The sequence below is a fragment of the Hipposideros armiger genome, unplaced genomic scaffold (genome assembly GCF_001890085.2).
Source record: "Hipposideros armiger isolate ML-2016 unplaced genomic scaffold, ASM189008v1 scaffold_447, whole genome shotgun sequence".
Taxonomy (NCBI): domain Eukaryota; kingdom Metazoa; phylum Chordata; class Mammalia; order Chiroptera; family Hipposideridae; genus Hipposideros; species Hipposideros armiger.
The window spans coordinates 1115125-1125924 of record NW_017731797.1 but is presented as its reverse complement, the minus strand read 5'-3'; the positions used below and the strand labels follow the sequence as shown (position 1 = coordinate 1125924).

The following is a 10800-nucleotide window of genomic DNA, read 5'->3' as shown; positions in this document are numbered from 1 at the left end:
GCATTGTTAGGAAAGGCTTCCTGGAGGACGTGAAAAATCTGAGACCTGAAGGACCAGTAGGTAAAGAGAGTGGCCATGTTCTAGGCAGAGGGAATAGCATGTGCCAGGATGCATAAGAGGAGAGAGCTTGGTGATTTCAAGGAATGTAAAGTAGCTCTGAAATATTATGAAATGGAGTGTGGGGTTAGGCTGGTGAAGGTTGTCTGGCTAGAGCCAGGGCAAACTTTCAGACTTAGAAAATTTAGGCTTTCTCCTTGGGGCAATTGAAAACATTTAGCAAGAGAGTGAAATAAGATTTATATCCCGTCTCCCTTCCCCACGCCTTTTTAATTCATGAAATTTATCTCTTTCCAAGAACCCAGATTTACATTCTCAATTTTCATCCGCCCATTGGAAAACTCTCCAAGAACAAGTTACTTGAGGTAGGAAGGAACTGAGGAGCCACTTCAACAGTCTCCCACCCTACCGCCAATCCTTCTCTAGGCAGGGCTTCCCCTAGAATAGCTGCGATTTCTATTTTCTGTGTGTGTTCCTCCATAAGATTATCCCAAATTTTGTCGCAGGTGTGTGCCCTTCCTCTTTACCAACCCACTTACTATCTCATGGTTTATCTGCCCCGCAGGGTTTTGAAAGGCTAGAGGATGCAAACGGGGGTGGGGGTTGAGGGGCAAGGCATGCTTAGAACTGGAAGTATGACTTAGACTGTCCTATATGGAAGAATTCGAAAGTCTTTAAGGAAAACTCAAAACCAAGAGGCTTATCTGTCAGCCTCCAAATCAATAGTGGATGAATTCGGGCGGGAGAGTCTTGGGCTTAGGGAGGGAGGCATGGACTGATTAGCGGTGTGTGCAAATTTAGGATCCCGCTTCAAAGCCGACCAGGACTGGCTAGCTCCCCGGACACGGGGGTGTCCGTAAGCTTTCTCTGCAGATCTCAGAATATCTTTGGAGGGTAGCGGTACTGGAGAAGAGGTCCGGTTTGTAAGGAATCCTGTCCCTGGAGATTACACATCTATCTTCGTAGCAGCAAAGCAGGGACCCTGGGTGCGCCACCGACCCTCAGGTTAGTCCGTGCCTTGACCCGGAACAGCAGCGGGAAACGCCTCTACGTAGGCCCGAAGCCCACGTGCTGGCAACAGCGGCCACGTGTGGGCTCTGCGGAAACGCCTTCGCAAAGATTTGTCCCCTGCGCTGCCCAGTAGAGAGGAAGGCAGGAGAAGAGCGCTGGAGGAAACGGTACCTACGAGGGCCCAACTCGCGGGATCCTGGGACTGCCGGAGGCGGGGCAGGGGGTGGGGCTTGTGCTGGCCGCTGGCGACAAAGGCGGGGTCTGGGTCTCGCAAGGGTGGGCTTTGGGGGGCAGTGGGTAACCGTTTACTTGTCGCCAGAACTCCGTGGCTTCTGCTCTAAAGCTATCCCTAGCCCGGGTGGCTCCTGGATTGCTATGGAGTCCACACTGGGCGCGGGCATCGCGATGGCTGAGGCGCTGCAGAACCAGCTGCCCTGGCTGGAGAAATTTTGGCTCTGGGTCACCTTTCTGGGAGATCCCAAGAACCTCTTTCTGTTCTACTTCCCCGCGACCTGCTATGCCTCTCGCCGCGTGGGCGTCGCAGTGCTCTGGATCAGTCTCATCACCGAGTGGCTCAACCTCGTCTTCAAGTGGTGAGATAGCGAAGCCCTCCGGCATCCAGTTCCCCCACCCCCAAGGGCCCTGAGTCCTGTACAAGCCCTGATCTTTCAGCAGGTGCCTCAAAGGCCTGGATCTCCCCCCACCCCTACCCCCGCTAGTGAAACCATGGCGTTAAGACCTTCCGTTCCAAGTCCATGCCCCTGACTTTTCCCATTTGAGCATCTTCTTGCATCCTGTATTGAGACCTCAGAGCCCCTACTCATTAAACCAGTGTTTCTTAAAAGGGCCTTATCAGAAATCACCTAAGGGGTATGTTTAAAATGCAAATACCCCATCTCACCTCAGACACACTGATTTAGAAACTCCCGGGGAGGGCCTGGGAATCTGTATTTTAACAAGCATCTATGGTGAGTTAAGTAGCTGAAAATCCTGCTTCTCAACTCACTTTCATTCATCTATTCGTTCATGTATTTGACATAGTTTTTAAGAAGCATGCTCTGTACCAGGCTTCGCACTAGCTACTAAGGACAGAGAAGATTTGCAAATTAAGAGGGTGGTCCCTGGAACATGACCAATAGCCTAGGAAGCATTTGAAAACTTGCTAGAAATGTAGAATCTCAGGCTCTGGGCCAGAGCTACTGTATCATAATCTGCATTTTAACAAGGACCCCAGGTGATTCATGTATACAGTAAAGTCTAAAACGCAGAGCTAAAGCATTGCCTTCCAGGGAACACTTTTTCTCTTCGTTTTTCCCTTCACTAGTAGGCTCTTCACACAGACTTAGAAGCCGGGAATCCTAGGCAAGTGGGTGGGGCCCTTGGGCCTTATCTCTTTGTGCCACCTGTTCTCTCTCGGGTGCAGAAGGGAGCTATGCCTCCCACTGGGCATGTAGCTGCACCTCTCCTCACCTCAGCCTCTGTTGCCAGCCTGGGGAAGGGAAGGGAAGCAAAGCTGATAGGAGACACTTGAATGGGGTGGAATGATTTGCTGAAAAATGGAATAGGAGTTACTTCCCTTCCACTGTCCTCTGCAAGGCCTTCACCCCTGCTGTAAACAGAAAAGCAGTTGCCTAATAATTTTCTTCTTGCCCAGTTGCCTTTTGCTTTGGATTCTCTTCGCTCTCAAGAGTCTGTATAAGCCTCCCTCTCTAGTCCTGTTCTGAGTCAGACCACCTCTCCTGGGTAGACACTCTTAATGCCCCCCACTAGACAAAGCTTTCTTGTTCATCTGCTAATGTATTGAGCACCTCGTGTCTGAACAAGGCTCAGTTTTTGGTTGAGAGAGGTCTCTTCTTTACCTTCCTCCCCAGCTCTTGGCTTCCTGCTAGCATCTCTTCTGCTGTCCCATCTCATCTCTTTCTGGCCACAGCAGCCTCTTCAGTGTGTGGTTTCCCAGGATCCAGTCAAGCACCTGCTAGGCCAGGGGATTTTGAATTTTTTTGTCCTCATTCTTTCTCAGCCCTCTCTGTCCATTCTCCACTCCTATTTTCAGACGTAAGAGGCTTACCTAAATAGCTTAGGTATAGGTAATTCAGGCTGCAATTGGGGAAATGGAGAGAAGAGGAAGCAGAAGAGTCAGTGAGGGTCTGGGAGGGAAGGAAGGAGAAACAGAACCAGGTCCTGGGCTCTCTGTGGATGAGAACAGAGCTGGTCCTGCAGTGGGATGGGTAAGAGTAGGATTTCTGAGCATCTCAGAGGGCACACACACACACACACACACACACACACACACACACACACACACAATCTCTTAACTCCTTATCACTTTTTTTTAAAAATAGTGTTCTTTCTCCTGTTCCAAGGTAAAAAACCATGGCAATGTAATGGCACAGAATTGGACTCCCTTTCTGACTGCACCCAGCAGGCCCTCCAGAATACTCTCAGGTGTTCTTCTGCCCCTCTCCAATCCCCCCGGCTCTGTGTGCACATAACATCATCTTGCACCTGTTCTCTTCTAGGCTCCTGTTTGGAGACAGGCCCTTTTGGTGGGTCCATGAGTCTGGGTATTACAGCCAGGCCCCAGCCCAGGTTCACCAGTTCCCTCCTTCTTGTGAAACTGGTCCAGGTAAGAAACCTCAAACCTCCCTTTCTCAGTGTGGTTAGGGTTCGGATGAATGTTTCAGAGTACTTTTCAGCTAGGGTGGCTCAACCAGAGGCCCAGCCTCTCAGTTACTGGCTCAGAGAACAAAGAAACCCCTAGAAGACCAAATTGAATTCTGGGAGGAGAGCACCCATGCCAGTGTGCCAGCTGCCCACCTAGTTTAGAGTAGAGCCAAGAGACACAGGTCAAAGCAGAAACTTGAGCAGTGGCCTCAGGGAGGGGTGAAGAAGGCTTCAGGGTGGAGGGAGGTATGGACCAGTGCTGGGGGAAGAGTTCTTTTCTCAGCCAGGGAGAGGTAGCTGTGTTGCGCTATCAGCAGGGGCACCTGGGTTCCGCCCCAACCCTCTCATAAGCTTCTGGACCCCTCACAGGCAGCCCCTCTGGACACTGCATGATCACAGGAGCAGCCTTCTGGCCCATAATGACAGCCATGTCTTCCCAGGTGGCTACTCGTTCCCACAGGTATACCTGGGCATTGGCCATTAGTGGGGGGCAGGGGCGATGGTACCCTGGACCCAAAAGACGGAGCAGCAGGGCAGCTTGGGAGCTGGAGTTCTGAGGATCCTGGGCATTTGTGCTGCGGGAAGCCGAACTGTGTCTGGACACCCCCTGGATCATTTGCTTCTCTTTTTAGCCGCTGGGTGAGAGTGATGCCAAGTCTGGCTTACTGCACCTTCCTATTGGCTGTTGGCCTGTCCCGGATCTTCCTCTTAGCACATTTCCCTCACCAGGTGTTGGTTGGCCTGATAACTGGTGAGCAACTAAGACAACGGGATGGGCCCAGAGGGTGCTGTTGGCAGTGGGAGGACCAGTCTAGGATCTTCCAATTGTACAGCCAACTCCAAGGGCTCCCTTTTGTCTGTCTGTTTTGCCAAGCTGCATTGTAGCTCAGGGGGGTCATATCCCCAAACTCCTTGAAGCTGCTGTCACCCCACTCCTCCAGGTGCTGTCCTGGGCTGGCTGATGGCCCCCCAGGTGCCCATGGAGCGGGAGCTAAGCTTCTACGGGTTGACCTCGCTAGCCCTCTTGCTGGGTGCCAGCCTCATCTATTGGACCCTCCTTACACTGGGCCTGGATCTTTCATGGTAAGTCCTGCTTTGAAGCTTGGGCAGACTGGGCCTATCCTGCCTCACCTGTACCTAGCCTGATAAGTCTCTAATTCACTGTAGCTTAAAAAGGACACATTACACACTCACAAACATAGACTGCCCTGGGGTCTCAGCAGAACATGGGGGTAGGCCCCAAAAAGGGTGAGAACCATCGGCCCTATAGGTTCCAGAGAATGTCTCTCCTGACAGATTCTTCCTCCCCACAGGTCCATCAACTTAGCCTCCAAGTGGTGTGAGCGGCCTGAGTGGGTGCACTTGGACAGCCGGCCCTTTGCCTCCCTGAGCCGCGACTCAGGGGCCGCCCTGGGTTTAGGCATTGCTCTGCACTCCCCCTGCTATGCCAAGGTACGGCGGGCATACCTGGGAAATGGCCAGAAGATAGCCTGCCTTGTACTGGCCATGGGGCTGCTGGGCCCCCTAGATTGGCTGGGCCACCCACCTCAGATCAGCCTTTTCTACATCTTCAATTTCCTTAAATATACCCTCTGGCCATGCCTGGTCCTAGCCCTCGTGCCCTGGGTGGTGCTCACATTCAGTGCCCAGGAAGCACCACCCATCCGCTCTTCCTGACTCCAGGTGCCTCCTACAAAGCCAATACTCCATGACCTCCACACTCCAGAAGGCAGCCCCATCCCCTACGAGCCCCCCAACAGGCTCTGCTCACCTTGAATTTCCCACTTTTCCCACCACCTGATCTTAGCCCCAAAGAAGGGCCTTCTCTCCCAGAATAGCTGGTCCTCCTCCAGCCGTTTCTTCCATGTCCCCAAAAAGTAAAGGCAGTAGCAAGACCAGTGATTCCTACAACACTGTGAGGGGCTCAGAGTGGCCCCAATAAAGCCCTTGAACAGTTTTGGGCTCTCTTGCCTATGTGCCACTGAATTTGCCTGCATGTGTACAAGTGGAACCCTGGCCAGGCCACCTGTTCTCCACCCCCTTCAACCGTGTTTCCATAGAGAAAGAGAGTCAAAAGGAAACTAGAGGGCTGTCAACTCAGTTGAGACCTTCAGCCCTGGGTACTGTCACCACCTAGGCCACACCAGAGTTCCCATAAAGTGCTATGGCTACATTCAGTGAAACCTCATCTTTAACCTACTGGACAGAGATCCCACCCCAGCCTCCTGTAACCTAAATTGGTTAGCCCAGGGGCTGGAGAGACAAAGAGCAGTTTTTTGACTAGGAGGGGGAATAAGAACGTCTACTCCATTTGGGAGCCCAGAGAACAGAGACACTGGCCCCAGAAGGCACTGCCAGAAACAAGTTTATTTATACAAGGACACACAGTGTAATGGGTTACAAAATACTTAACTGAAAACCATATCCAGGGAGACAAAGGAGTGGGTTTACATGAGAACCAGACCAGCCATGGGGGGAGGGAGGGTAAGGGGTCCAGAGCTTGGGCTCAGCATGGGGAGGCCTGGCACGCGGAGCCTAGCCCCAGCCCCACCCCCCAGGAGGATCTGGAACACACTAACAACACACAAGACACAAGCACACAATGAACTGATGGTGGTGGGACTCCTGCACCTCCCCTGGCCCCCTCAACCCTGTTCAGGCCCCCATTAGGATGATAAATATGTAAACAGATTGGGGGGCCCTGGGGATTGGAGGAAAGGAAGTGTATGTGGTGTTGGGAAGGAGGAGGGAGGAAGACTCAGCCCCCTAGGAGCCACTTCCCATCTTTGGTTTCCTGCAGTCTAGGCAGCATTCCCTAGATCCTTGTGGACCCCCAGCCCTGAAAACAGCTAGGCTGGGCTCTTGGGAAAGAGAAAGGGTGGCACCTCCTCCTGGTCTTAGCTCCCTTGGGCTGGTGGTGGCCAGCAAAGGAAGCACAGGAGGACGGGAGCTCCAGCTGAGGGCAGACTCCTGGGTTGCTAGGTTCCGCCTCTGCCCCTTCTAGAGCCCCCACTCTGGCCATCCCCAGGCTTCAAAGCAGAAGACCCCAGGAGGGAGGTGGGCCACTGACCCTTCTACTTGCAGCATGCTGGGATGACTGGAGAAATCTGGTGCTGAACAGCAGGGGGGCTCTCACCAGCCTGCAGCGCCCCCTACAGCGACCGCCTTCTCCCCCCATCCCAAGGCCCTGCTAGCAGAGGGGCAGGGAGGCCAACAGTAAGGTAGACAGCAGGCCTGAATTTGCAGCTCTTCCTCCAGGCCCATCAGAACCCAAGAGTCAGGCCCCATCTCTCCCCACCCTCTCCAGCCCCTGGAAGGGGAAATAGGCCCTGAAGAGTGTCAAGCAAGACAGCCCTGCCCACAGACCTCAGGCCCACATCCTAGGGCGCAAGCCTTCCCTTGGTGCTGAGGCCAGGAGAAAGGAGAAGAGGTCTGTGCAGAGATGGTGAGGACAACAAGAGGGGAAAAAAGGTGGGGTATCACCAGGCAGGAACCCACCTCCCCTCCACTCTACATCTTAGACTGTAGAGGGGCCCTCCAGAACCTCCTGAGGCTAGAGAAAGGAGGAGGGTGAAATTAAGGCGTTGCCCCCTAAGTCAGCAGAAGCCAAGGCACCAAACTTCCTGTTCCCTCCTCACTCAGGGAGACTCCAGAACCAGAAAGTACTATCTGAGCCCCCATGCTCAGCCTGAACTGGCCCAGGCTCCAAGGGGGAAAAGGACAGAATGTGGGGAAAGTGGGTGTGAAATACAACATGGGGGAGGGGCTGGAAAGGGCACCCCCAAGTCCTACAGAGGGAGCAAACTTCTACTAGAGTTGCGATAATGGGCCACAGGGGAGGGGGCCTGAGGCAGCTTAGAGGAGCAGGAGGGGCGAGGCTGAGAGACCCACACGGCACACGCTGTTGAATGTGTGACTTTTTGTTTTTAATAGAAAAAATAAACAAAATCACAATGATGAAGCCCAGAGGGATGGGGGCCGGGGCGTCACAGGGCAGGCTCCTGCTCCATGGGCTCCTCTGCCGGCCTGTGGGGACAAGCACAGGAAGGGACATTGAGTGGGGGGCACTACCTTTGACAAGGGCATAGAGGCTGAGGGAAACTCACCTGGGGCTGTGTCCCCGGGCTGCAGCAGCCTGGGCCTGTTCGGCCCCCACCGACAGCAAGGCCATGGCACTCACAGTCTCGGCCTCCTCTGTCTCACCTGCCTGGGCTTCCCTCAGGGAACGGCCCAGACCAGCGGCAAACCTCTGCACACAGCTCCAGTGTTTGCCTATGGATGAGAGGTGGGCAGGGGGTTAGGGAAGGCACAAACCCCCATATGTACATCCCAGCCCTGGCGCACCCAGAAGCTCCACCCCCTGAGCAAGGTCTGAGCCCCTCCGCCTGTCCCCACACACTCTGGATCTCGATGACTTTCTCTAGCGTGGCCACTGCGTTGATGTTGGGCTTTTGCTGTAAGACTGTCTCGTCCAAGGGCTGTAGCTGGGAGGGGAAAGAAGAGGTTTAGGAGGGGGATTGGGTGGTGGTGTCTACCACTCTAACCAGCCCCATTCAGCCTCAGACATTGCTCATGACAGGAGGAACCCCTACTCAGAAAGCCCTCTGACCACCAGCTGTCCCTAGGACTCTCAGGAAAACTTTCCCAAGCGCCCTCAGTGTTGCTTGACCCAGGAAGAAGACCTCCCTCCCGGCCCTTCAGCCCCTGGCTACTGGCTTACATCTCTCAGCCCCTCCCTGCACCCCTCACCTCTACGCTGAGCAAAGCAGAGACACAGGCCTCAGAGGCATCACAGATGGCGGTCAAGTCGTGCCCTCCCTCCAGGGCCAGCACCACCCGGCCCCCTGCCAGTGTCATCAGCTGCCTGGTCAAGTGACCAAAACCTTTAGGGATGAGTGAAGGAAGATGAAATAGTTAAAAAAAAAAAAAAATCAAGAGAAAGAAAGGAGAGAAAAAGAAACGAGATAGGACAAACAGCACAAAATAAGATGGTAGATTTAAACTCAAATATATCTCCATAATAAAATTTAATGTCAATGCCCATTAAAGACAAAACATAACAGACTGGCTAAAAAAATCCAATTACATGTCTTATAAGGAGCACCGCTGAAACAGGAGGGATCAATAAGCTCTATCCCTAGGACTCCAGGAGGAGATGCACCCTCTGCTATGCCCCCACCCTCATCCCACCGCCCCGCTAACCCCTCAAAACCAGGGTTGGCAGAAACTGGTGGGGCACTGCCAGGATGATTCCAAGTCTTAGACCTGCCCCAGCTCTCCTCCTCCCAGCTCTGCAATATCAGTCTATTCCTGCTCCATGCCCCCACTCAACCCCATCCTCACTGTTCAGCCTCCCTCAATCCCGCAGCAGGCTCACATCTGGCGGTAACAGAGTAGCCACCCAGTGGAGATAGGTGTCCCTCAACAGCATCAAACCCGGCGGAGACTAGGACCACGTCAGGTGAGAACTCGTGGGCAATGGGCATCACCACTGTCCTGCAAAAGGAGGGCCCAAGCTGACCCTGGCAGGAGGCTGGGCCAAACCTCACCCCACTCTCGTGTCTGTCCCCCCAAGTCAGCCCCCTCCACCCGCACCAAACTGTGCCTCTACCCCCAACCCACGGCAGGGCCTGGGGGGTCCCCACCCTTCCCTTGGCCCTTCTCAGTCCCCACCTGAAGGCCGTTAGGTACTCCACATCTCCGATGGGGGGGTCCACACCTCCCGTCCATGCCACGTTCACATTGTACCCCACACCTGGCCCTCCGCCAACCTGGCAGCATGGTGAGGGAGGGGTTATTCTCGCTGCTTGGGGGTCCCAGACATTGCCCCCGCCCTCAGCCCTGCCTGCAGCCCTCACTCCACTGACCTCTGCTCTGCATGGATGGGCAGTTGGTTGGCGTGGTCCTCCCACTAGGAACCCAGATGCCCCAGGTACCAGCACCACCACGGGCCTCTAGGACTCTGTCAGGTCCCATTCCACTACCTCCCCGAGGGGCCCTGAGTGTGAGCCCAGGAGCTATACCTCTTCAGGAGCCCCGGAGCCTGGAAAGAAGTTCCCATTGTCATAGCGATGCAGAGAGATATAGAGCACAGAGGGGTCATTGTAAAACGCTTGCTGGGTTCCATTGCCGTGGTGAATGTCCTAGTGAGGAGGAGTGGAAGCATCAGGAAAATGGCCCAGGCTCTGACCCAAAGGTCAAAATCCACTTGTCCTATGGTGAACCCTGAGGGTGCAGCCCACCATTAGCTCCAGGGCATCTGTGTTCTGTTCATAATAGTGATGACCCCACTTCTCTAATCAGGGTCTGCGGGCCGGGACATGGTGCCATGCAGGAAATACACAGCCATGGCGAGAATGTGGTGATACACTACCAGAGCCCATTCTATACTCAGTGTGGAGGGCAACGTTAAGGCTAGTAAGGAATTGAAAACCGATACATTCTGAAGAAAAATCCCACATTAGTATGACTTTTTAAGCCAAAGTTGGATTTCAAAGAGATTTCATCCTTGATGAGGATTGTTCCTGGCTTCTACTTCCCTAGCTCACAGGGAGTGGTGGATGCCTCTCCCCCTGCCATGAGAGGCAAGGTTTGAGAAGCGCTGGGGCCAAAACGCCCAAACTGAAACCCAGTGCCAACGCCCCAAGCTAAGCGACCTTCGTTGAGTAAGTCACCCAACTGCTCAGTGTCTCCATTTATAGTAAGAGACATCTTAATTCTTATTTGCAAGGTGGCCATCAGTAGCACCATGTGTCCTGACACATGGTCAGCCCCCAGTCGAGAGTGGTTCTAGCAATGGCAGTAGCTGTCTCTACTCTTCAAGGTAGGGAGTCCCTTCAGTTGCTTGAGGCTGCAAGGTGGGGCCAAGATAGACCAGGGACTAAAACCACTTTTGAGCTTCTCCCAGTGAGGAGGGAGTCCCATGGGAATGGAGGGTTGGACTAATGCTCCAGCAGGAGGATGTAAGGCAAGCCATCAGGCCCAGCTCCAGCTCTGGCACCTGAGGAAGAGGGGGCAGGGTTGGGTGGGGGCTTCCTGAAGGCTAACCCTGGCCCCAGCAGCCCAGTG

At 54.0% G+C, this 10800-nt stretch overlaps 2 protein-coding genes across 9 annotated transcripts in view; one reads left to right on the top strand and one right to left on the bottom strand.

The window, feature by feature from the left end:
- Nucleotides 1-1206: 1206 nt before the first annotated feature.
- On the top strand, nucleotides 1207-5690 carry G6PC3 (glucose-6-phosphatase catalytic subunit 3). Of its 2 annotated transcripts, XM_019665558.1 has the most exons (7): nucleotides 1207-1235; nucleotides 1388-1661; nucleotides 3588-3694; nucleotides 4102-4192; nucleotides 4365-4483; nucleotides 4674-4815; nucleotides 5046-5690. In XM_019665558.1, the coding sequence occupies exons 2-7, from the start codon at nucleotides 1444-1446 to the stop codon at nucleotides 5407-5409; spliced, it is 1041 nt and encodes a 346-aa protein (XP_019521103.1). In that variant the 5' UTR covers nucleotides 1207-1235; nucleotides 1388-1443; the 3' UTR covers nucleotides 5410-5690. The 2 variants fall into 2 exon arrangements, with proteins under 2 accessions (XP_019521103.1, XP_019521104.1); XM_019665559.1 differs by lacking the exons at nucleotides 1207-1235; nucleotides 4365-4483 and having other exon boundaries at nucleotides 1281-1661; nucleotides 5046-5075.
- A 1946-nt stretch (nucleotides 5691-7636) lies between these two features.
- HDAC5 (histone deacetylase 5) overlaps nucleotides 7637-10800 on the bottom strand; it is a 34584-nt gene continuing 31420 nt past the window's right edge. For 6 of the 7 annotated variants that reach the window (XM_019665642.1, XM_019665645.1, XM_019665644.1 and 3 more), the window contains 7 exons: nucleotides 9756-9875; nucleotides 9406-9503; nucleotides 9110-9228; nucleotides 8482-8615; nucleotides 8132-8216; nucleotides 7839-8004; nucleotides 7637-7758 (listed from right to left, as the gene is read on the bottom strand). In XM_019665642.1, coding sequence (XP_019521187.1) covers nucleotides 7719-7758; nucleotides 7839-8004; nucleotides 8132-8216; nucleotides 8482-8615; nucleotides 9110-9228; nucleotides 9406-9503; nucleotides 9756-9875 — 762 coding nt within the window. In that variant the 3' untranslated portion in view covers nucleotides 7637-7718. The other variant, XM_019665646.1, reaches the window with a different exon arrangement.